This window comes from Meles meles, chromosome 10, assembly GCF_922984935.1.
Source record: "Meles meles chromosome 10, mMelMel3.1 paternal haplotype, whole genome shotgun sequence".
In the NCBI taxonomy this organism is placed as follows: Eukaryota; Metazoa; Chordata; class Mammalia; order Carnivora; family Mustelidae; genus Meles; species Meles meles.
In genome coordinates, this window is record NC_060075.1 from 24,095,163 (window position 1) to 24,121,347 (window position 26,185).

Sequence of the window (26,185 nt, forward strand, 5' to 3'; positions counted from 1 at the left end):
AACTGATGTCTTTCCTTCATTTGTGGAGGATAATTTCCAAACAGTTTTTTCTCTTCCTTTCTGCCTGTTTTCTGAAACAATTTTCTTCCTTTGCTCTTGTTCTGTTCTTTGCTCAAATGGGAACAAAAGGTACAAAAATGGAAAAAGGTGCTTGAGTAGGGTTTGGCAGCCCAACGGTACTGAAAATGGGAACTAGAGGTTCAGAGCATCTGTGATCTTCTACTGATGGACCTATCGTAAAGGACCCAAAAGCCTATTGGAAGGCCAAAATAGTAGCCTGCCGAAGATTGCTCACTCCTGGCAAACCCTACGAGGCATTGTGGACATCTAGTGGCTGCTTGGGATAATGGCTCAGGGATGCATGTTAGGGTGCCGAGTAGTCTAGCTCTGGGCTTTACCATGAGCCCAATTACCCTGGCTGAGTGAGGCAGTCCTGGGTCCCCTTAGAGTGAGTTCCCTGGGGGTCCATTTCTTTCTCTTATTAGGATTCCAAAGTCACTCAGAATGGCAGACTGGTTCTATCAAAGACCCATCTTGATCCCAGTCCAACAAAGTATAATGACAGCACCTGCATGTAAGACCACAGAAGACAGGCATTTGGAAATATCTTCGAGCCCCAGGCTTCAATGCTAATACACTGTCGGATGTATCCAACTGACCTATGGAGCTCAGAAATGACAGGCTCTGATGTTAGTCAATCATGTGGCTTTAAGCAAGTCACTACACTTCTCTGAACTTTATTAATGACAATAATGAGAGGTCGAGTCCAGATGATCTCCAAGATACCTTTAACTTTTAACATTCCGTCATCTATCAGCCTTATAGTAGCTGGGAAAATAAAGTGTGGTCTACTCTGCTCTGGCACTGTGATCTCTAGAATAAACTAAAGGAAGCACTCTCTTCCACTGTATGGCTCATTTCCAAGTCTTGGCTGTCATCCCGATGGATCAACCTTCTTCATGGATCTATGTATCTGAGAAGAGGTGGGAACTAGGGATTATGAGAGCTGGAGGGAATATTCTAGTCTATTTCCTTTAGATGAAGAAACCAGTGTCTGGGGCTGTTTTAAGATCTGTAACAGCATCTAGCCAGTGGCAGAAAGGAGAGTAGAACTCAGGTATCCCAACTTTAGGGCAGGTACAAAGTTGCGGACAAAAGCCTTGCCTCATCAGTGGCTGGCTTCTTCAGTTCTCTCTGGCTTTGTCACAGCAGTCTCTCTGTGTGAAATCACAAGTGACAACATTCTCAACCCAGTGTGTCTTCCTTCTCTTCGTCTCAAAGTTGAAGCCTTCCTCTTCTGTTTCCAGGTTGTACCATTCCAAATCAAGGGAGCTATCAGAACCTGGGGCTGTGAAGAGCAACGGATGATGGCCAGATGACATTCAGGTCACAGGGTTAGAGGTTTCGGAGCTGCTCTCGGTTAAAAGAGGCTGTGCGTCCCCATGGCTCCAGAGCCACCTCAGTCTAGCCCACAGCTTCTATGGTGCGCTCTTAGCTCAGCTGGCCTACTGAGGGCAAAACAGCCCCATCAAGAACTCCACGTGCTGCACTAAGCTTGGGCTTATTCATGGTCATCCATCACTCACAAATATTTACTGGGAGACAACCTCATAACTAAGTACTGGTTTTTACCCAAGGCAGCCCGCCCTTCCATCCACCTACACAATATGGGGCCACCACCTTTCATTTGCAGTGCCTGGAGTGAACAGATGGGGTCTGAGTTTGCCTGCACTGGCAGAAAATAGTCTACGTAGAGCCCCTCTTTCGCCTGAGGAGGTAAAGGGAGTCATATTCCAGGGTGCCATTAGTCCCTGGCCGGGGCGCCCTCTGGCATCCTACCAGCTCGATGCCAGCTGTGGGAAGGACGGGAACCATTCACCAGTGGGCTTCTGATTCTCCGGCCCAGATCCCTGTCAGGATAGGATTTACATTCCCTGGTCTGTAAGCTGGTAGGGTCCTGCTTGAAGCTGATGATGTACAGATGGGGCTTTACAAGAAAGCAAAAGGAGCCACCAAAGGGCCCAGATGAAGTCTAGTATCAGGGTCTGACTCACCTCCACTTCTCTCATTCTTCTCTTGACTAGTCACTGGGAGTACAACAAATTGAAAGATGTATTTTCTCAGCCCTTCCTCTCCCACCCTCTGTTCTATTTCTCACATACCCGTCACTGAATTTTTTTTTATACAGCCACCCCACCCCCACTTCTGTCATTTACTTTCTACAATGCAGACACAACACTTCTGCTAGTGATGAAAACACGGGGCTTAGGGTTAGAGGACTGGGTTGAAATGCTGGCTTTGTTGTTTTGTGGATATATGACCTTGAGTGTATTATTTGCCTGCCCAAGATCAGGACCTCCACCTGTAAAATGGAGGCAACTATGGCAATTACTTCACTGGAGAAACAAAGATTAAACAAGGGTACAGAAAGCTCTCTCTCTCTCTCCACCCAACCGTCCATTCTTACTATAGTGGAGAGCAGTAGTAGATAAACATCCTAGTAAATGACTTTTGAGGTGGATAAGTGAAACCAGAATTCTCACTGACTGGGAGCAAATTGGAGAACTACCTCCAAGCCCAAGTTTCTACACATCCCCTACCTGCCAGGTTCAAATCTTGGCTCTGCCACTTACTGTGTAATTTTAGGTAACATATTAACTATTAAAGTTGTTACTATTTTACTGCAAATGCATGATCAAAAGGTCTTGGTAATCAATGGGGAATCTAGCTTGCTTACAGTAGATCTCTTTCTAGGAATTCAAGAATTCCCTGGCATATTTAAGGGCATATTCCCTAACCCAGGTTACTGGGCAGCAAACAATCCCGAGATACCGGTGTGGTAGAATACTGAGAGCTGGGAAATCCACGACCTCCTCATTCTTTGGCATTAGCCCACATGCAGGTGATGGGGGTTTACCTAAGGAGCAAGCAATGTCAAGGTGGAGGGGCGGGGCACAAGGTAGGAGAGTCTGGAGGCAACCCCCCCCCCCCCAAGAAGCAATACTAAACCAATGCCATATTCTACGGCTTTCCCAGGGCTTAGTCACAGATGGCTCCAATCCACTGGGCAGAGAAAAAGGCAGTCTTTTTCAGGGGGAAAAGGCTGACCCAGTCCTGCTCTCCTGCACCGGTCTGTCCAATGCCCCAGGGTGTCTCTTCCCCTGAAGTGGGAGCAGGTTGTTATGCAGTTCTCAGGGAGATCCAGCAACGAAGAGGAGCTAGTGAAGCCCTGGGGTAGAAGGCTTTAAGACCCACCCCTTTCCATTCACCCGGCCTGGGGAGGGGAAAGGGCGACCCAGGACTTCGAGGTAAAAAGAGTGGGAAGTGTTGGCTGAGGCTCCGTGAGTGAACGGGTTCTCCCGTGGTTTCCGGTAGTTCATCTCAATCCTTCTTGCAGGCTGCTGTGCTGTCCCAGGTCGTCATTGCCTGGATTCCTCGCACTTGGTCTTTCCTTCCACCTTCTGCCCTCCCTGCAACCCTCATTAGGAAAACTATTATTTCAAAGTTAAAGCCGAGGAGGGGTGAGGAAATTTGCAAGGGAAGGGACAGGACAAAGAGGTACCCGTGCAGTAGTACGGGGTGGGCCGCGGAGCCCAGGCTCTCGGTCCTCTGGCTCCAAGCGGCCCCAGCCACCCCCGCGTCCCCACCGTGCAGCTCCGTACTCCGCGTATGCTGCCCAGGCCGCGCGGCCAGGCGCCCCGTCAGCAGTCGGTGGGGGTGAGGATGACGCGGTCCGGGCGGGAGGCCGGCCAACTGCAGCAGCCCCGCCGCGCCGCCCGCTTCCCGGCCCCCTGAGCCCACCGCGTCCGGAGCCGGAGGGGGGGCCGGCGCCCGGGGGCGGGGCACCGGCCGTGGTCTCTCCCGCCGCAGCCCTGCCGCTCCAGCCTATCAGCGGCCACCCGGCGGCTCCCTCGGCCGGACCAAAATAGCTGCGAACGCCTGCGACTTGCGCGCGGCCTCTCACTTGACGCTCACTCCGGCTCGCTCGCTCGCCCGCTCTGCTCAGCTCCGCTCGTCTAGAGGGGGCGGGGAAGAAGCGCCGGGGAGGGGGGTGGGGGGTGGGGGAGAGAGAGGAAGGAGGAAGGAAGGGAGGAAGGAAGGAAGGAAGGGAGGGAGGGAGCGAGTCGGACGGAGGCGCGGAGCTCGGGGCTGCGCGGCGCGGCGCTGGAAGGCGCCGGCGTTAACCCCTCGAGGGCAGGCAGCGGAGGGGGAGCGGTGTTTCACATAAGAGCACTGCATCACGCTAATCTTCTCCCCAGAACAGTATGCGTCAGCAGTACATTCACGTTCTGACTGAAGGACAAAAGGATGAGAGAGCAGTCTGCGTGGCTGCTGCCTGCAACACCGCGAGCCCGGCGCGAGGAGGAGACGGTGGGCGCCGAGCGCAGGGGACCCGCTGCTGCCGCCGCCGCCGCCGCTAGCAAGCGCGGACCATGTTCTCCGGCTCCGGAGCGTTCCCCGCAGCCGCGACCCCCGCTGCTCACGCCGTCGCCGTCGCCGCCGCCAGCGCTCGGGACGCTGCAGCAGTCCGCGGGCGGCGCAGCCACTGAAGGCGCGGCGAGCCAAAGCCCGGAACTCGCTGCCTCCGCACAAAGCCCGAGCCGGCGGCGCGCCGGGAGCCCGGCTGCGGCGGGCGGCGGCGGGCGGTTGCGCGCCACCGGGGGCTGAGGCCGCCGCCGCCGCCGCCGCCGGACCCGCGCCCGCCCCCGGACTCCCTGAAGGGGCCTGCGGTACGGGCGCGACCCGGCAGCCGCGCGCTCCTCCGGCCGGCGGAGCCAGTCCCGGCGCTGCCTCCACGCCGCTGACCCGCGGGGGCTGGACGAACTGCTGCTCCTCGCGCCGGCACGCGGCGGACTAGGAAACTAAGCCCGGTTTTGATTCTTTTTAACCCTTCCGAGAAGAGGCGAGGAAAGAAGGGGGTGTGTGTCTGGGGAGGGCGAAGGAGCCTCGAACACCTCCTCTTAACTCTCGCAACCCCGCGAGTGAACGACTGCACCAGCTGCCTCCGGCCAAGGCGGGGGGGGGGCAGCGCGGCGGCGGCAGCAGCGAGCGAGCGAGCGAGCGAGCGCGGCCTGGGAGGCTTCGGGGCGCCCCCTCACCCCCCCGGGCGGCAACCGCGGGAGCGGGCTGGGGGCGCCGGAGGCACGCTCCGGCAATGAAGCGGCTTCCCCCGCGACTGGTGCGAGCCGGTGCCAGGGTCCAAGGACAAAGCAGGGAAGCGCTGGTGGCGCCGCTCCTCGGGCTGAGGGGGGGGCATGCACCTGCATAGCCCGCCGGGCCTTGGCTCTCCCCGGCGCGCCTCAACTCCGCCGCTCCGCCGTAGCCTGCTCGGGATTTACTAGAAGCCATTTTGTCTCCCCCACCCCTCCCCTCCCCACCCCTCCCCTCTGCCCTCCCCACCCCCTCGACTTCCCCGTTTTGTTAATTAAAACTAAGAAGTAAGAATGGCAACGACGTGGCCGGCTCCCGTGGAGAACGCTTAAGGACACCACGCCAATTCCTTCCTTCCGAGGTAGGTGACAGCGACTCACTGGGTGGGGATGGTTGCCACGGGGGAGAGAAAGTCGCGGCGTTCCGAGGGTTTGCCTTGAGGGGAGGCTGGAGGCAGGGGCCACGCTTTAGTTGGGCATGATCCCCCCCCCCGCGCCCCCCGCTGGTCTGCTCCGTCTCTCTAATCGCCCCCTCCCCACCTCCTTCTCCAGATGGAAAGAGGAGCTCCTAGCTCATTTAAGCCGGGGTAGGGCTGGTTCTCCTTTCCGAGCCAAAATCCCAGGCGATGGTGAATTATGAACGTGCCACACCATGAAGCTCTTGTGGCAGGTAACTGTGCACCACACCTGGAATGCCGTCCTGCTCCCCGTCGTCTACCTCGCGGCGCAAGTGTGGATTCTGTGTGCAGCCATCGCCGCTGCCGCCTCCGCCGGGCCCCAGAACTGCCCATCCGTTTGCTCGTGCAGTAACCAGTTCAGCAAGGTGGTGTGCACCCGCCGGGGCCTCTCCGAGGTCCCTCAGGGTATCCCCTCCAACACCCGGTACCTCAACCTCATGGAAAACAACATCCAGATGATCCAGGCCGACACCTTCCGCCACCTCCACCACCTGGAGGTCCTGCAGCTGGGCAGGAACTCCATCCGGCAGATCGAGGTGGGGGCCTTCAACGGCCTGGCCAGCCTCAACACCCTGGAGCTCTTCGACAACTGGCTGACCGTCATCCCCAGTGGGGCCTTTGAGTACCTGTCCAAGCTGCGGGAGCTCTGGCTTCGCAACAACCCCATAGAAAGCATCCCCTCTTATGCCTTCAACCGGGTGCCCTCCCTCATGCGCCTGGACTTGGGGGAGCTCAAGAAGCTGGAGTATATCTCCGAGGGCGCTTTTGAAGGACTGTTCAACCTCAAGTACCTGAACTTGGGCATGTGCAACATTAAAGATATGCCCAATCTCACCCCCTTGGTGGGGCTGGAGGAGCTGGAGATGTCAGGCAACCACTTCCCTGAGATCAGGCCTGGCTCCTTCCATGGCCTAAGCTCCCTCAAGAAGCTGTGGGTCATGAACTCACAGGTCAGCCTGATTGAGCGAAATGCTTTTGATGGGCTGGCTTCGCTTGTGGAACTCAACTTGGCCCACAATAACCTCTCTTCTTTGCCCCATGACCTCTTCACCCCACTGAGGTACCTGGTGGAGTTGCACCTGCACCACAATCCTTGGAACTGCGATTGTGACATTCTGTGGCTAGCCTGGTGGCTTCGGGAGTACATACCCACCAATTCTACCTGCTGTGGCCGCTGTCACGCTCCCTTGCACATGCGGGGCCGCTACCTGGTGGAGGTGGACCAGGCCTCCTTCCAGTGCTCTGCCCCCTTCATCATGGATGCCCCGCGGGACCTCAACATCTCCGAGGGTCGGATGGCGGAACTTAAGTGTCGGACTCCCCCCATGTCCTCCGTGAAGTGGCTGCTGCCCAATGGGACAGTGCTCAGCCACGCCTCCCGCCACCCAAGGATCTCTGTCCTCAATGACGGCACCTTGAACTTTTCCCACGTGCTGCTCTCAGACACTGGGGTGTACACATGCATGGTGACCAACGTGGCCGGTAACTCCAACGCCTCGGCCTACCTCAACGTGAGCACGGCCGAGCTCAACACCTCCAACTACAGCTTCTTCACCACTGTCACAGTGGAGACCACCGAGATCTCACCTGAGGACACAACGCGCAAGTACAAGCCTGTTCCTACTACGTCCACTGGTTATCAGCCGGCGTATACCACCTCTACCACGGTGCTCATCCAGACCACCCGTGTGCCCAAGCAGGTACCCGCGACAGACACCAATGATAAGATGCAGACCAGCCTGGATGAAGTCATGAAGACCACCAAGATCATCATTGGCTGCTTTGTGGCAGTGACTCTGCTAGCTGCCGCCATGCTGATTGTCTTCTATAAACTTCGCAAGCGGCACCAGCAGAGGAGTACGGTCACAGCCGCCCGGACAGTTGAGATTATCCAGGTGGATGAAGACATCCCAGCGGCAGCGTCTGCAGCGGCAACAGCAGCTCCATCCAGTGTATCAGGTGAGGGGGCAGTAGTGCTGCCCACAATTCATGACCATATTAACTACAACACCTACAAACCAGCACATGGGGCCCACTGGACAGAAAACAGCCTGGGGAACTCTCTGCACCCCACAGTCACCACAATCTCTGAACCTTATATAATTCAGACCCATACCAAGGACAAGGTACAGGAAACTCAAATATGACTCCCCCTCCCCCCAAAAACTTATAAAATGCAATAGAATGCACACACACACACACACACACACACACAGACACACACGAGACAGCAACTTTTGTACAGAGTGGGGAGAGACTTTTTCTTGTATATGCTTATATATTAAATCTATGGGCTGGTAAAAGAAACAGATTATATTAAAATTTAAAAACAAAAAATCAAAACAAAACTATTTTCTAACTTGTAAGTTCTATTTAAACGGGGAGTGGGGTTCTTGGGAACGCTGTGGGGCTGAAGCCGCAAGTCAACTTGCTATGATGCCAGAAGGGATTTCTGATCTGAGGCTGAAACTGCTAGGCTAAGCTAAAACAAACATCCCTAAAGAGGTGCAGGCTGCTGAGGGGAGGGGGGCAGGCTGCCATGTTTTAGAAGATGCTTCATAGCATACAGGACTACCCATTTCTATAGACACCTTTCTTAAGCTGAGAGCTGTCTTTGCAGATTTATCTTATTTTAAAAAATACAAAAAAAGCACCAAGAATTTGTACTGTGCCAAAATGTTGAGAGGCAATAATTTTTTTTCTTCAGAAGCCGAGGGGAAGATAGCTCTGTAACTGTGTTTTAAACAGGATAACCACCAAAATTCAAATGACTCCCTAAAGGGGCTCAGTCTTTCCGTCTGTCCATGTGCACAAGTCCCCTGGGTTTGTGCACTGGGACACGCGTGTGCCCCGCCTGACAGCGCGCCTCAGGAAGGAGCAGAGAAGGAAGGGAGCTGGCGTAGCTCTCAGTCAAATGCTTTCACATTGCACCAGATTCCTGCAGATGGGTTTAACCCACTCTTTGTGGGGCATGTGTCTATTCAGGGTTTCCCTTGAGAGGGAGGAGGCCCCTGAAGGGGGTGCGGCAGCAGAGGGGGGTGGGAAGGGAGAGCAGAAGCAGAGAGAATGTATTCACAGGCGGCCATAAATTAGCATTGTGCCATGTCCACCTGTTGTTCCCGGTATCTGACAAATGATTGTAGACAATGATGGCATTTTATGATTTTTCATAAAGGTTTTGTTTGTTTTAAGGTGGAGAAGGAGGAGAGGCTGGGACTGGGGAGCTTGGGGGAGTGGAAGCTTTTCTCATGCTTGTGATTTGGTGACTATTCTAAATGCTGATTCATTAGGGATTATTACAGCTGATGTCAACTGGTTGTGGTGATGGGGTGGGGACAGAACATAAGTGGAGAGAGAAAAAGGGCACAGGCTCATTTAAAGTACAGTGAAGCCTTGACGGAACAGGATGGTTCACAAAAAAGATGTGAAATCCACAGTTAAAACAAGAGTGATATACATGCACACAAGAAGCGAGTTCTGCAAGGAGTCCTGTTGAACGTAGTGCAATGGGGGGAAGGCTTCCCTCTCCCAGGCCTACCTCAGGAGGAGGTGGAGGAGAAAGGGTGGGTGTGGGCGGTGAAGGCAGAGATCTCTGTTATTCTGGTCCACTTAATGCTGTAACTTCTTTCATTTATTATTTTAGCTTTAAAAAGAAATAAAGGGTTCAGATTTGAAAGGGGTGGGATGGGTGGGTGGGGGGGAATGCCAACAAAAGAACACTGATTGTAATGTGAGAAAAGTGTATTTTTGTATTTTAATAAATATTGTTCAATTTTTAATTCAACGTCCCCAAAGGGTTAAATTGAATAAGATCATATAGGTTCTTACCAGCATCAACCAAGTCATTTCTATTTAAAGAAAACAAGGGAAGGGGAGGGGAGGGGAGAGGTAAGGTGGGAGGGGAAGGCAATGTTAAAAATGCTAAAGCTGTCAACAATCTTTCCTTAGCTTAAATAAAAGCACCCCGATTCTAGTGCACCTTCCACCAGCTAAGTGTGTTAGTCCCTGGCTTTGTTGGGGGTAGAACCAAATTCCTGATGCCCTGGAAAAGCAGGGGAAATGGGTCAGCCTCAGCTCCTGGGACCGGGCCAGAAGTTAAATGCCACCTCAGCAGAAGCTGCTGGTCAGGCAGCACCGGCTCTGCCCAGGGACCCTGGGGGACCTGGATTTAAGAGGTCTGCGGTAATGTTGTTTGGCTTAAATTTCCCACAGGCAATGTTCCTTCTGTTCTCTGGGTGCCAAATAGCCAAACATGTCTTGGTGGTGGTGGTGGGTGTCTGTCTCCTGACGCTTCCCGAGTGATGACGTCCAGGGAAGCTGCATGAACCGGGACCCTGCGTCTCTTCAGCGCTTTTATACTGATGCAGGGAATCGGCACTGAGTGGGTGTGAGCTCTCTGGCACTAAGCGGGCAGAGAGGCAGGCAGCACTTTGCAGCAGTTGGCTAAGAAAGGGCCAATTCTTCGTCCCCTGGGTAGAGGTCTGTGTAATTTCTGGGTACCGGGGTGTATGGCAGCCATGTGTGCGTGGTGCACGTTTAGATACTGCCACTACATTTCTGGGCTCCACATAAACGTTTCCCTTGGCCTCCCCTTTGCCACCCCACCCCCAACACAAGGAGAAAACTGCAGCAGAGTACAGGGTGGGACTTGGCCAGGACCAGCTGGAAAGGCGAGAAAAGATCCCTTACCCAGTGCCACAAGGCAACTCAGGCTGTTTAGGGCAGCTTCCTGGGGACACACTCAGGGGCAACTGTGGTGAAAGTAGCTGCTTCAGGAACAGAGGGTGTGGGGCTGATTTCCTCCCGCCCCTCCCTTTTGGGTAGTCTTGGATTATACAGTGGCTCTGGAATGGCCAAGTGTCTGTGGCTGAACTAGAGATCTGAGGGCAGGGGTACAGAAATGTTCCCAAAACATTCCTGCGGAAGAGTCGTAAAAACAAACACACATGTCCTGGGGCTGAGCATATTGCCATCTTGGAATCTGAGGGAGAAGTGCTTTCTAGAAGGAACCTGAAAGGTGGGGGAGACTGATAATATGGCTCCTGGGAATAAGCTTCCTTAGAGCTGCAAGGGTAGTTCTCTTCCCCACTGGGTCCACTCCTCGACTTGGACAGTGTTTCAGCTTTTAGACAGCAAGCCTCCAATGCCGTAACGTTGGGTATGTCCTCCTTTGTAGCAGGCACCTGGGACAGCTTTTCAGAGAGGAGTCCCATGAGTACCAATAGCCTTCATGCTGTGTTGGTGACTCATCCTCAGGCCCAGCGGCCAAGCTACAGGGTTTGTCACCTAAGAATGGGACATGGGTTGGTAGTTCTTCAGGGGAGTAGTTGTAGCAGCACATTAGAGGGAAAGACTGCTGCTGCTTCTACGAAGTTACAGAATTCTTTAAGGGTCTTGAAAGATCATTTAGTCTAATCCTTTTTACACTGTCTGGTCAAGGAAACAGCCCCAGAGAAATGGAAAGATACCTCCAAGGTCGCACTGCTTTTAGTGGAAGAGGTGGGACTGACACCCAGATCTCTGGGCTCCTGAGGCAAATGGGGCTTCCTTACTCGGGCTCTTCTGAGCCTTCAAGAACCTGTTTCTTTCCTGGCTGATACGCAGTGGAAATGGGACACCTCCCTACAGACAATGATGTGTACTCTGCTTAGAGGTGCTCAGTCTCCTTCAGGACTGGCTCTACTGGCCTCCCGGGTCTGACCAGAATTCTGACCACAGGCGCCCCACAGCTGGCCCGAGGGCCACATGTGCTGACTAAGGAGTTCAATTCTCAGGACTGCACAGAACAGCTTCTGATCCTGAGGTTCAACGGCAGATGGCTGCCAGAGACAGGGTGACGTCGATAAGGCAGGGTGTTCACAAAGGGAAGGGTAGCTTGGCCTTCTCCCAACCTCAGCCTTGGAAGCTTGGCTGGGTAGAGGAGTGACAGAGGTCTTAAAGCACCTATCAGAATAAGTTCTCCATAGTGGAATGCCTTCTGCCTATTTGGCTCAACAATGAGACCAGGGGTGCGGGGAGAGGGGGACCGGGGTGTGGGGGAAGAGCTCCTTAACTCCTCTCCTCCACAATACCCACCCCACCCGAGCTCCGTAAGTGCCATGCTGCGGCTGCTACTCCCATCATCTCCTCTAGGCCTTTGTCACTCCTTGGTCTTATGCTGCATCTTATTATCAGAGAAGGGAGAGCAGACAGGATAGTTTGTAAGGCCTGGAGACATTAGCTTTCTTGTGGCTGTTTAACAGGTATTGAGGCCAGTGGCTTGCTGGGTGCTGGTAGAACAATGTCGTAGAGTCCCTGGTCAAACGATCCCCATTGGTGGCGGGGAAGAGGTCCAGAGTCTATGCTACTCACGGTGGAGAGCTTTGGTTTCCTTCTGTGGAGATGGACGGTGGCTAGGAGAGGGCTAAGGGGAACTTAAACAGGCCACACAGCCCAGGCGATACTACCTCAGGGGTCCAGAGCCCACAATTAAGGCCCCAACATTTTACTGCAACAAAGCAGCAGGGGATTAAAATTGGAGAAAAAGAAAGAGAGAGAGAGAAAGAGAGAGAACATTTATATCCAAACATATGTCTGATTTTATCTCTTCTGCTGGCACTCAGCACTCCATGCCATCGGCTAATGCAGGCACTATTCACGCCATTTCTAAATCCTGCCTCAGCTAAAGTGCAAGGCAGCTTTTGGCCCAAAAGCACCTTTCCTGGTCTCTATCATTCAGAAAGCACCCATTACCCCTGAGGGGGTGAGAACCCTTCCCGCTGCAGATTAAGGTTATTTTCATCTTTGCTTTAAATTAAAATGAAGTGAGCTACTTCTTGGAGCAGGGATAAATGCTTCAGGGACCAGACCAGTGAAACATACATATTTGCAGAGCAACAGAGCACAATGCTTACAAGCACAGACTTTGGGTCTGGTATTCCTGGGTTGAATCTCAGCTCCATTGCTTCCTACCTGTGTGACCTGGGACAAACACTCCACTTATTCATATGTAAAATGGACATCACAGTATCTATACTTCACTACTTCATAGGTTGTTGTGAGAACTGAAATTATATACATAAAATCACACTCAGAATGGTAACTTAGTGCTGTATTGTTGGTAGTTATTTGATGATAAACGTAAGGATACAGACCAACTGACCAGCCCTCCTCAATCACCACCTCTACTCTAGAACCTCATCTGTCCCCAGAGAGAGAACATGCTTATGGAGCTATTCCGGAAAGGAAGGATGCTTATCGAGAAGTCAGAGACAGTGGGACAGCACTATCTCTATAAGCACAGACCCAGTGGGAAAGATGGGTTGTCCTTTCTCCCCAGGAAAATAGCGCTTTGTGCTCTCCTCCCTAATCCAGCTCTCTAGCTGGCCCAAGGCACTGTTTTTAGTCCGGGAATAGATTACCTTTCCTTGCAGTAAGCCGGGTAGAAAGGAAAGGTGTGTTCTTGATGATGCACAAGCTGAGGGCTGGCCAGGAAACATTTATCTCAGAAACCTTGGTCCTTTACTGAGAAGATAAACTTCCTAGAGTCTTCTCCACCTCTCCGTTTCACCGTCAGGATACCTTATGAAGGGCAGGGGAGGGCAGAGGCACCAGGAGGGAGAAGGCAGCAGAGAGAGGAGCTATTGGGGCTTCAGAACAGAATTAGAGGGCTTGGAGAAAGTACAGACAGGAAAAGAAAAAAAAAAAGCACCATAACTTGAGCAAGTGAGAACAGAACAGAGCTCTATGGCAGCTACACAGGCTAAGGGTCTGCAATGCAGTTAAGGAGGAAAGCCAGGGAGATTCCTGTCCTAGCTAGCAAGAGGCTGGCTGGACCCCAGATGGGGGAGGACTGTTAAGTGTGAAATTCATGGCATGGAACAGAGAAGAAATGCAGGGAGATCAACTCTCCAAGAGAAGCCTAAGAGAGAATACATTCTGATTTCCTAATGAGTGGCTAGAATTAGATTTTAGGATGATCACAGGTTTTATCCTCCGGTACATGCCAGCTCTGCTGTCAGTACTTGGGCCAAACCACCTACCCACAACAGTCCTGTTCTCTATCCTGCAGGCTGTCCCCTGCTTGGGGGAAGCAAGCCAGCCCTTACTTAGGCCTGTAATCTAATCCTGACCCTGACAGCCTCATTAAGGGGTCTGCTCTGAATCTAGTCCCTCACTTTTCTTCACAGAAGAGATTGGTGCAAGTCACTGTTTATCCACAAAAGGAGTATTAATCCAGAGGGAGGGTATTATATAAATTGTGGTTTCCCATAAAAATGGCGATGACTGTGAGTTCAGTGCACATGGACCCTGGCAGTGAGTCAGAGAGATTAGGCCAGGGCCTGTGGGGGATATCCCTGGGAGCAACTCTCTTGTCAAAGAGTGTTAGCATTTGAGAGGACGGTGTCTTCCTTAACTTATCCCGTGAAGATTTTTGACCCTGCAGTAGGGAACCACTGAGCTGGGAGGCTGCTCTAACACCCGGTGTGGGGCTACATGGAGTGAAGCAGTACTGAGATACCTTCATGGTCATTCATTGTGTACCCAGGAACAGTACTAGAACAATTACAAAAGTTCTGATCACTAAATAACAAAGGAACAGTCACTGATCCACTCGTTTCTTTAATACCCATCCACCTTATAATCCCACTAATAAGCAGTGCCCTCGAGTAACTGTTCTATCGGGGGTGTCCCTCCATAATCCCCATCTGAGTACAATCATCTGCCATGACAGGACCTAGGACATTTTCGCAAGATCCTTCCATTCTACAAGATTGATGACTCTTCTTCCAATAGTTCTCATGTGGTTTCCTCTTCCAAGGCAAGTCCTTCATCTAGTCTCTTAAAATTCCTTTAAGATCTCACCTCTGGTTTCCCTACGTCTGCGCTGGTACTGGTTTAGTCACTAGATAAGTCACTCTACCTGCTCAATGAGTCAGCAAGGATGACTGAGAAGAGCGTTCACATAGTAACTGTTCTCTGTGCAAAGTTTGGTTTCCGGGCCTCCGGCTACTTCTTCCTAGAGTCTTCAATGCCCTGGTTTCTTCCCTTCACCTCCCTACTCATCCAGGTTTGTTAAGACCAATCGGACAGCTTCTTCCACTCAGATTCCGCCTTGTAAATGAACCGAGTGAGTTATAGGCAGCTCTCCAGAGGCGGGTCCCGGCACAGAGAGTGCAGCAGTGTTTGCAGGAATGCTCAGTGCGTCCCTCACAAAAGGCCCAGCACAGGCCCTGAAATGGAGCTGAGGCCTCATATACTAACAGCCAGTTCCTGCAGCCTACCCGCTGTAGTGGTTACAAGTTCTAATCTATTACCATTGCAAGAAGACTTAATTTCTGGACTTAAAGGAAGTCGGATAATACTTTATCCTATTAGCTTTGCCTGTGTGAATTGACAATGGCTTCCTTCTGACATGACAGCATATTCTTCCAATTCATCTCTTTAAGGGGATGAATTGGGATGAATTGGGAGAGTCTGGAGTAAGAAAGGAGGGAGGGCCAAGAAAGACAGTGCTAAAGGAACCAGGGAAAGAGAAGAAAAGTTTTTAATTAGAAACAGGGAGGGAGGCTTGGAGATACCTGGCCAGACTGAGAGATCTCAAAGCATGTTTGCATTTCACTTCGTTACTCTGGTGAGGGAAGTGACTGCACCTCCGGGGTGTACCGTGTACATGTGTGTCAGAAGGTTCTGAAGTCACAGACAAGTACGAAAACAAGGAGAGTGGGGACCTGGCCTAAGCCACGCCTTCTTGTTCCAGCCTGCTGTGCCTGCAGGGTAGCTTTCCCTTTCTTTAGCCCCCTCTGCCACGTTCCTGTCTGAAGCCCACATCTGCTCTGACCAGTGCTCTCATGGCCAGCGGAGGCCACCTTCACATCATGGGTGTCTTATCAAGGCTGGTCAACCTTGGGATGGCAAGACACTGAGGACAGAATGATGGTTTATAGCTTCAAAATTCAGGGATGTAGAGACAGAGAAGGGAATTTAATTTCCAAGTTAATTCAGAAAACTTATTTACGAGGAAAATGAAGGCCAGAGAGATGTGACTTGCTCAGGTGTCACATAGCTGGTGATGCAGGGACCAGATCTCTGGGCTTTGGGTTCTCAACCCAGCAGTACTACGGAACACCAGTAGGGCCACGGTGAATGACAAATCCAGGGGGCGCCATTTACAGAAACTACAAAGTGATTAGTGTCCCCCAGAGTTTGCAATTTGGTGCAATCCCTTACAGTTTGTTTCTAGGGAGAGGAGGGAGAGAAGGGGAAGGCCTTTTACTCCAGTACGTTATTTGTGCTTAACGCTCTGACATGGTGCCCACTCGTGACTTCATTCACACAACTAGAGCTGAGAAATGAGGCAACTTTTCCCTTCTCTTGCACCACAAATGTTCCAAGGTGTGTGAGTTTTGATGGCAGCCCAAACAGGTAATAAATAAAAAGAAGCATTTGCTGCTTTATGCCGCCTACCCCCCATTCTCCTACAAGAGCAAAGAGCTACAAGGTAAAGAACGTGTATCCCTGTGCAGGGAAGGCATATAGAAGGAGTATCAGGTTAGAGGTCTGTTCAAGGTCAAGATGACCACTAGAGAAGCAGAGAAGTCTGGAGTCCTGCTTCCACGTCTCTCACCTTCCCTGGTACTGTGTAAATAAGGGGACCCTTGCGGGAAGGCTCAGAGCCCAGGCTGACTCCGAGGCCTTCTCTGAAACATGGTCTAGGAAGCTAGTAACTGTCTCCTCTCCCAACCACCTCAACAAATCCTCTCTTGGGAAATGGAGTGGTCCTGGCTATAATTTTATCACGTACATTTAATTAGAATCTGTCTCCTTCATGATGGTTTCAAGCCAAGTCCCTGCAGAAACATTCTAAAAGAACAGCCGCTTTCAACCAAGGATCTTTTAACCAAGTTAATTTAGCAGAAATTTGCCATCTTGGATGGGATAGCATTACCTCTCTTTTTGACTTCAAAGCTGGGAGGAGAAGGGAGGTGGAGAATGCAGAGAAATAAAGAGGAGGGCGGGGGCTTCCAGCAAATGAGTTTTCATCTATTAAGGAGTGGTAATTTCTGCTAGCTCCCCTAGAGACTGGTCCCCTCCAATAATGGCCTGACTCTAATGATTCCCACTCCTAAGCAACAGCCTGTGTTCTGCTGGTGTTGAGACAAACTGTGCCAGAGAAATTCCCTTTCTCTCGGAGGTGCTGCTGTTGTTACACAGGAGAGATTAGCCAGCTAGGAAGACGTGCTCTTGGTGGGGGCGAGGATAACGAGAAAGAATGCTCTTCTCCAGCGGGCACGGCACTGCTGACCTAGGATATAAAAGGCTGAGCGCGAGGCTAGAGTTTAGTGAGAAGATAAAATGGGCAGACACTCTGACAAGAGAAAGTGAAAGCTTAGGTGCCTCCTAAGGAATGAGGAACTCCACACGAGACAAGCACTGGCTGGCTGGGAGGCAGGGGGAAGGCTCCGGGGTGTGGACTGTGGGTTGAGCTCGGACACAGTGGACAAGAACTGGTGGGCATCTGAGATGTGGAACATAGTGATCGGTTCACTGGAATCAGTTTTGGACCCCTAAATGTGGGTCTTTTCCAGGACAGAAGCACAGGAATGTGGGTCACCACTGAAATGGGGGTGACAGCTGCGACTAAGGCTGCGGTGTCCGCTGAAGGGCTGGGGTCCTCCCATTCCGCCCTCTCCCTTCTACACTGAGATCAGTGTAGAAGCTCATTCTGCGGCTCTGGTTTTTGCTGAGGCTGCTGCCAGCAGGTCTTGAGTAGGGGGTGGGGAGTCCCCTTATTTTGCCCCTGGTGGCTTCCTTGTGATGGAGGCGGAATGCTTCCAGAGGCTGCCTTGCCAGATGTGCCAGCAGGCAGCCCGGTCAGAGAGCCTGCAGTGCAGACAGATGCCCTGCGCCGGATTCAGGACGGCGAGACCCTTTATGGTACCGCGGCTCGGCTCTGGGGCAGGGCCAGAGCGGCAGGGTAACGCTCCTCAGCCAGATTCATCTCCCCCCAAACCTCTGCAAATATGTGGGCCATGGAGAGAGGCAAATTTAATTAAATTACTATGTCATGGGCTGCCCTTCCTAAGCAAGGGCTAAACACAGGCTCACGCTGACACGCAGACCCATATGTGGACACAGAGCATGCGTTGCTTTGTGCCCCGGCTGCCAGCAGCTGGATGGGGTTGGCAGTGCATGGTGCTGGCCCCTCTGCCACAGCCAGGCCACGTCAACAACAATCCAGCCGGGGCCCCATCCGGCTCTGATGACCTTTTCCTTTCTACTTAAAAGATGACTGAGCGGAACTCCCCCTTCCGACATCAGTTCATTTCTCCTCAAATGCCTCTCCCGCTGACACCCAGGCCTTTCCCGTCAGGCGGCGCCCTATGCGGAGCTGAGGAAGGAGGACTGAAGCCACAGAGAGGTGTGATTCAGAGGAGAGCAAGGGCAGGATTTGTTGAGCTTGGCAGGAGACGGAGGGGTCTCCCTGGTGATTCTCCTGAGTGCTGCTTCAGCAGCCCCTCGCTGGCAAGGCCGTGTAGCACGGGGAGCTGCGTTCAGAGGCCGCAGGAGAGCTGCACAGCTGTCTTTCCCCTGTCCCTGCACAAATGCCATGGTTGATACAGAGCCTGATGGTCACATGGAGGCAAGGAAGTTCAGCAGAAACTAAAACCACTTAATATGTGGAAATCAACACACGAATGCTGCCTGTGCTGTACACATCCACCCCACAAAGCGATTCCGTGTCGTTTCTGGTATGGAAGGGAGGCCTCACTACTCTGGTTTACAAAGTACTACAAGGGTAAAGACTTTGCCCTGGGTAGTGCTGCTGCCGGTGCGAAATGGCCTGAGGCGGTACCAGGTGTGAAGTGGAGAGCAGGAGCCACTAAGAGCCAGCTAATGGGGTTGTCCATTTGGAAGTAAGACCCCAGAAATGTGGGCACCTGGGTGGCTCAGTGGGTTAAGCCTCTGCCTTCAGCTCAGGTCATGATCTCAGCATCCTGGGATCAAGCCCCGCGTCAGGCTTCCTGCTCAGGCTCACCCTGCCCCTGTTGCTCTGCCTACTTGTGATCTCTCTCTCTCTGTCCAATAAATAAATAAAATCTTAAAAAGAACAAAAAAAGACCCCAGAAATGTGAGCTGGGGAATCTTTCCCCACTTGTCCTCTGAGAGAACAGAGCCACTCTCATGCCTAAAATTTCAGCGAATGTAACACCTGGAGCCGGAGACAACAGGAAACATCTGGGCACTGAGCACTTATTCTCATGCACCCTCCCGGGTCCGGGGCATCCTGTCACTGAGCAGAGCCCCCCGCCCTCCCGCTCTCCCGGGGTGATGCGAGCAGCGTGGGCAGCTCTGGGAGCCGAGGCAGGCTTAAAGGCAGGCAGGGCCACGGTAAGTCCAAAGGGCAGAAGATGCGGGGTGGGGGGACAGAGCCTCCCACTCCCAATCTCCAAGCCTCTGAAGGTGCTCTTAGGGGCCTGCAGGATGGGGAAGGTGGCATCCCCCTGCTGGAGCTCTTCTGTCCTCCTGACCTGTGCCAAGCAATTCCAGGGCCATTCTCTTTGTATAATTGGGGATGGGTCTGGCAGTGGATCCGCCGCAGGTTTCTGGCTACAGATCTAATGGTTACTCTGAAAGTTAAGGCAAATACTGTCAGTTTGGGTCCTTGGGACCCAACTCAAGAACCTGGACGGTGCCCATGAATCACTCTCAGCCCAGCAGTTTTAACTGACTAGAATTTGTGGATCAAAATCAAAAGGAGGCAGGTCATTAAAGTGTCGTCGAAGAAAAAAAAATGTCGTCAAAGGAGAAGACAATGAATCCAAAAGAGTATGTTTTCTAATTAAGCGGTTAAGCAACAATTGTAGCAGGAAGAGTCAGCAAGGTATAATGCTAGAAGGCAGCCCACGAGGTCAGGGCCAGTCGTGAAGAACAGGAAATTGACCATCTTGGTGACCTTGATCATGTGGCTTCAGAGAAACAAAAAGGTTCCTTGGTACTGGGCTATGCCCAAAGATCTTTCTTCCTTACATGCCCAGTGGGACAGAAGAGAGTAGACCCCATCCCTAGGCTGTAGGAGCCATGACATTTGTAGTGGAGTAAGGTTCCCCTTAATTCCATTCCACCCAAATGGCTCCTCGCTCACTGGGACAGAAAGCACTCACCAAGTGCCTGGCCTCGAACTATGGAGATAAAAGCAGGTAACTCTTCAGGTAGTCCCTGTCTTCTTTAGTCAGTGTGTTATTGGTCCTTGGGTGCCAACTGAGACATTTTATCATGATAAAGGATTAAAAATATCCTTATCCTGAAGAAAACACCCCAGGGACTAACAGAGCTCAGTCTCCACATTACCCTATAAAAAGGGTTGGCTTTGGGGGCTTATGTTCCTGTTGAAGCAACCTAGGATTGGGATAGTTTTCTCCATCAAGAAAAAAGCCTTGAAATAACGTGTGTAACAGCAAAGGAAGCCTCAGGATGAATCATGTGAATATTAGTACTGCTGAACCTATGGCATTCCAAAGCTGCTGGGGTCCCTAAGGAATTTTTTTTTTTTTTGATTTTTTTTTATAATGGGGTCCCTAAGGTTTACAGATGACCCAGATGAGCTGGTGTATTCGCTGTGGGCCCTGTCCCTAACCACACAGGTACAGGAGACTGCTGCCATAGCACTCCCTCCCCGGTGCCTGCTGTTGCTAGAGGGTATGGCTGTAGGTCTGTCTCAGAGACAGCCTGCAAGAGGGGACACCCTGATTCTGGTGTCTTGTCCACAGCTCAGCAGTGAGGTGCTACAAGAAAAGGCAGAGTGAGGCCCTAGGGCTACTGCAGCCCATCTTTCTCATGTACAAGGTCACCCATCACCCCTCTCGCATTTGTTACCTGTCACTTCATTTCTTTTGCAGAGGGACCAGGAGAAGGGAAATGAATTGATTACAGTGGTGTATTAGAGGGCACTACCCTTCAGCACCTTGATCTGGACTGAGGAACTGAGCGGCGGTGCACTGAGACGTTGTCAAATCTGCATTTAAGGGAGGAAAGGGTAGGAAGAGAAGGAAAGGTGATTTCTGGCACCTGCTCTCTCCTCTTGCTCTCAGCTCCCAGTAATACTTAGGAAGTGGAGTGGGTGGGACTGAGCATATTTGCAAAAACAGATTAGCTCCGATGCAGCCTGAAAAGTATTTTCAACACAACATGAACTCAGACCCTCCTGTACCCTTGTCCTGTGTGCTTCAGATAGAATTGCTGTCATATTTCCTAGGTTAATATGCCAGAGCATGACCAAAGAGTGGTCTTCCTCTTGGCCGCAGGTTGACCAGCAGGCAAGGGCTGGCTCAGCCCCTTCATCTGGGGGAAAGCAGGGCAGGAGAGGAATGGGAGTGGCAGACATCGCTGGATAAGGCTGTGGCCATCTGCACTACTGTGAATCAAGGTTGGCTCAGACAGAAGGCGCGAGGGAGGAGGTGCAGCTGCTGATGGCTCAGACAGCTTGGACCTGTCCAGGCAAACAAGCCGCTCAAGTGCAAGAACAGCCAGCCAAGTAGGCAGAGCACGAATAAGGACTTAAAGCTTGAAATATCTGACAAGATATGGAGGGAGGGTAGGAAGCTGTCTGGGATTTCAACTGGTGTCTGGTCTTGCTTCTCCCGGCTAAGGCAGACTCTTCTGCTACCGAAGGACGGGATGTGATATTTGGAAGCCAATGGGCAAGCTATTCTTTGGGCTAAAATCACAAAAGTAATATTCCTCTTAAATTGCGAAGACAGTTCTGGACTGTTCTCCCTCACTAATGCCCTCTAAAACAAAATCAAACCATTGTCCCCAGATCATCTCTCTCTGCTTTAATCACCTGCCCAAGGTTAAGAGCAGTGGGCCGTGTGAGAGGGTGTGTGTGGGGTGAGGGCGGGGGACACAACCACATGGCATCATCAATCGCACAGTCTGGGAACGGTGTCTCAGAACCAGCCGAGGAAGGCGACGTGGGGTGTGCAGGAGAGGCAAGTACATGCTCTCCTCTTCTACCTTCCAGGGCGGTGGTGGTGGGGAGGGCAAGGCCAGTGGTGGAAGGTTCAAGTGCTATTATAGCTCCTTCTAGTGAAGACTCTTTGAGATAATGGTTCTTGGTCCCAATTATATGTTGCCAGCACTGGGAAGCCGTTAGAAAATACCAACGTTCAGACTCTAGATCAAATATGGAGGTATCTCTAGGGGTGGTGACAGGATTTCAATATTTTTAAAATGTAGCCAGGTGATTCAAGGGCAGGTTCAGGGTTAGGACCTCTGTTTTCGAGTCTAGAGGGAGCAGGGAAAGACTCAAGGGTCACGCTGGTTTTTGACAGGGAGGACAGTCCTCTCACTAACAACAGAAGTGCTTCTTGTACCTGGTTCTGCTTTAGCTGAGCGAGTGTCCCTGAGGGTTCACTGAGCTCCAGGAGAGGTCCCTTCCAGGAGAGCTGGCCAAGTATCAACTGACTGACTGCCCTGGAAAAAAAACAAAGGGAAACCTTCCTACAAACATGTCACCCTCCTCAGAGCCCCAGGTGAGGAGGGGGAGGGGACAGACTGCTCAGAGGCCTATGAATCAAAGGGGAGACACCAAGGCACAGGGAGACCACCATTTATTCCAAAGGAAAGTGGAAAGAGAACCAAATAGAGTGTTTCTCTCTAGCCATTACCAGCTAGAAACCCTCCCTCATCTCACAGGCTGCTGCTCTACAAGTTAACTCAGGCGAGGTGGGGCACAGTTCAGGCTCATAAGCCCAAATGAATGAGAAACTACTTTTTAAAATGCCAGGTTTCTGACCCTTAGCCTAGTGGCATTCCCTGCCACAGCCCTGCTTCGGCTCACTTCCTCATCTATATGCCTGTTTAGAGCAAGTACAGTGACTGGCACTGTGCCAGGGGCTGGAGAACAATGGAGATAAAAGACTTGGTTCTTGCCCTTGAGGAGTTCCTACAGTGGGGGAAACAGCAAGATGGATAGCCTAAGGGTGGCAAGAGGGGAGAGATGTACTAGGCAGCAGAAGACAGTCAGGAAAGCTTCTGTCTCCTCCCATTCGAATAGTCCAGTGAAGGCCACAAAGCCCCGAGTTTCCCATTTTAGTGACTCTGAGGCTACTTGTTCCTCTGAGTGGGCAGAGGAAGAAACAGCCCATCTGAATTCTGGATGTAGGCACTGGACAGTGGTAGGACCCATAGTGATTCAGAACCTGGGGAAAGACGGATGCTTTGGGCCTTCCTACAGAGGGGCAGGGGTGACTTCTACACCTTTCTCAAGCTGGCATTTGCTCAAAGGACTGTTCTAAGTCTTCCCCAGGGAGTGGGAAGGACACCCATGCACTCAGTAAATACTACTGGTAGCAAAGCTCTGGGCTGGTTAGTGACCTTGGGCAGTTTATAGCTTCCCTTAGCAATACTCCGACTTGCTGATAGGTATACATCACAAAGCCCACTGAAGGAAGAGGAGATTATTTTGCTCATGAGCAGAGAGGTGTTAAGTCAGGGTCCCAAGCCAGGCTGTGGTATTTAAATGTAGCATGGTGGGGGGGCGCCTGGGTGGCTCAGTCTCTGCCTTCGGCTCAGGTCATGATCTCAGGGTCCTGGGATCGAGCCCCACATGGGGCTCTCTGCTCAGCAGGAGGCGTGCTTCCCCGCCCCCACCCCCCCACCTGCCTCTCTGCCTACTTGTGATCTCTGTCTGTCAAATGAATAAATAAAATCTTTAAAAATATTTTTAAAAAATGTAGCATGGAAGCTTCCAGCCAGAACTCCAGAGTACCCTTTAGTTGGGTTGCAGTAAGCTTCTGTTTATCCCACCTGCTGAGCAGCCACAGCAAAACAGTGCTTAGGAGTTGAGGCAGGTGCTGAGGACACAGAAGAGCCCTGACACACTTGCACAGAGAACCGAGAGCATGTGGACTCCTGGGAAGGACAGAGAGGTGCAATTTCAGCCCCCTCTCCCCTCATTCTAGCTTCAGCAGAATCCCAGTAGGTAAAGTGCTGAACACTGAGGAAGTCAGGACCCTCTTGTGCGGGTGTCACCATGCAGTGGTCTTTTCTGGCCCTAGCGTGGCAAGAGAGGTCCTTATGGTGGTATGCAGGAGTGCTGGCAATTGACAAGGCAGGTAAAGCCCAAAGCACGAAAGCTTTTGGGGCTGGGTGATACTGAGGTCACTGAGACCAGACAAAGCTGCCTCACTGTCTACTCTGAATCCTGATTCTAGGTGTCATTTGTTCTTTGTATCCACGCTGTTCTTCACCACCTCAAGAGCCGAGGGTCCAGATTACTTACAGGAACTTATCCTGAAAGGTCACTCTTAGGTTACACAAAGCCCCAAGTCAGAACTGATCTAGGGTGTGGGGATCCAAATTTAATCTTCTAAACCACTGGTTCTCCACCTTAGCTGAACACTGGAATCCCCTGGAGAGATTCTAAGTTTCTTTAAAAACATTTTTTATTACTAAGAAAACTTTTGAGAAAAATTCGAAACACTGTAACTAGAGAATAGTAATGAACTCCCATATACTGACCATCCAGATTGAGTAGTTTTCAAAACAGGTCTGCCCCAGCTAGCCCCCTTTCTCTTTGCTGATGTATTTGAAGGCACGGCCCAGACATGATGTCACCCCACCTTTCCATACTTCAGTATGCATCTCTAAAAAACACAGCCATTTTCTTACATAATCACAATGCCATTATCACACTGAATACAACCAACAAACTATTCCTTGGTATCACCTCATATGTCTAGGGAACATCAAAAGCTGGTGCTTGATGAAACCAGAATCTTCGAAGGGAGACCCAGGTATGAGTATCTGTCCTAAACCCCCCATGCTCTGTGATTCCAGTGTGCAGGGTTGAGAACCACTGCTCCGTCGACCGGGGATCCTGCTGTCAGGGGTTTAATGCAAGCTTTCGCCCCCGATCACATGGTACACAACAAAAACAGCCAAGGAAAAGGTGGCAAGTCACAGAACAGGATAGAAAGAAGGAAACAAGGGGCGCCTGGGAGGCTCAGTCGGTTAAGTGTCATACTCTTGATTTCGGCTCAGGTCCTGATCTCAAGGCCCTGAGACTGAACCCCGAGTTGGGCTCCGTGCTGGGGGCAGAGCCTGCTTAAGATTCTCACTCTGACTCTGACTCTGCCCCTGCCCCTTCCCCCTCTCTGGGGGGGGGGGCGGGCAGGAAGAGAAGGAAAACAAAAGCATTAAGTTCGCAAGGTACAGAATAGGATCCACTGAATCACTCAAGGAGCTGAGGCCTGCTCCCTCAATCCCCTAGAGCCAACAAAGGTCTGAGAGGTCTGAAAAGAGTTGTCTCAGCTGCCCAGTGTACTCGGAGGGCCCTCAGCACCTCACATTAGGCCAGCCAGTGCTGTGCCTCCTCCGCTTCCAGCTCTTCTCCCTTCTGTACGTGCTGCCTCTCTGGCCTCATAGCCCAGCAAACTCAAGAGCTGCGGCACCTGGGCTCAGACAGGATTAATTCGGCCCGTGCTGAGGGCTGTGCCAAAGCTTCTTGGGTGTTGGCACTAGGGTTTGGGACCACAGCCTTCCATTTTAACTATTTATAGTATTCCAAAACTCACTAAACAGAACATGCAGCAGATATGACGAGGCTTAAACACTGCAGCTAAGACCGCCTTGACCGATGGCGCCCGCTCACAGCCCGTCGGCTAGAGACACGGTAGGCCCCTCGTGAGCTGCGCAGAGCTGGCGGCTCCCCAGGGGCTCTGGGTGGCTGGGGACAACCCCTGGAGCAGTGACCAGTTACTGCTGGGTAGAGGGAAGCTGGCGCACAGCCAGCCGGCCAAGAGGGGTGACCCCTCTTGCTTTATGGTCCCAGTGCCAAGCCAAGACACTTCTTGCTTTCTTTCCACTGCTGCCTCTGAGGGTGCCTCAAAGTCCCTGCAGGCTATCTGGGACTCCTCAAGGTCACGTGAGTGCGAGGAACATCAGAGGCAATCATGCCGCCCAGTCTGGCTCTGGGCGTGTCCATGCTGTCGGCCCACTTCCCAGCTTGAGCGGGTGCTAACTAGACACAGATGGGGGTTTGGGTGGACTCAGGGGAGGGGGGCTTGAAAGGCAGGCCTGACAGCTGAAGGGGGAGACTGAGTGAGGCACAGGACCTCATGGCAACTAGGGTGTCTGTCTCTGGATCTCTCTGCTAGGTCCTCTCGGGCCTAGAGGTCATTAATCTAGCATACTCATTTTTATGTGGGAAGATGAAGCCTCAGGAAGGTTAAGTGATTTTTTGGTCAAGGTCACATGTTCAGTAAATAGAGGAGCCAGGACTTACACATGGGATTTTTTATTACAAGTACAGTGCTTTGTTCTACTATACTATGTCATCCCAATGAATGGATCCATTCTAAGCATTCAACGAGTATTTAAAGGGCTACTGGAAAAGGTATATTCAGCTTAGGTGCTCAAGGGACCAAGGAATGTCAGGTCAGAGTTCCCTGAATGACCTGGGAATTTTACAATCCCCTGGCTCTGCAGAATTCAAGGGTCAGACTCAGCACCTGATGAGACGTTCCCCCACAGATCTATAATCTTCATTTAGCCAGAGATCCACAGCCATTCCCTTCTTTTCTGCCTGGGGGA

General features: G+C 51.8%; 2 protein-coding genes across 3 annotated transcripts in view; one reads left to right on the plus strand and one right to left on the minus strand.

Annotated features, from left to right (window-relative positions):
• Positions 1 to 26,185, minus strand: part of SND1 (staphylococcal nuclease and tudor domain containing 1) — a 418,356-nt gene that overhangs the window by 55,571 nt on the left and 336,600 nt on the right. The gene's annotated exons all lie outside the window — the stretch shown is intronic.
• LRRC4 (leucine rich repeat containing 4) lies at positions 5,373 to 9,251 on the plus strand. The gene is made up of 2 exons (XM_046021640.1): positions 5,373 to 5,512; positions 5,703 to 9,251. The coding sequence occupies exon 2, from the start codon at positions 5,803 to 5,805 to the stop codon at positions 7,753 to 7,755; it is 1,953 nt and encodes a 650-aa protein (XP_045877596.1). The 5' UTR covers positions 5,373 to 5,512; positions 5,703 to 5,802; the 3' UTR covers positions 7,756 to 9,251.

Excerpts from the sequence above, each read along its gene's own strand:
- LRRC4 (XM_046021640.1), top strand. The coding sequence starts at position 5,803 with ATGAAGCTCTTGTGGCAGGTAACTGTGCACCACACCTGGAATGCCGTC.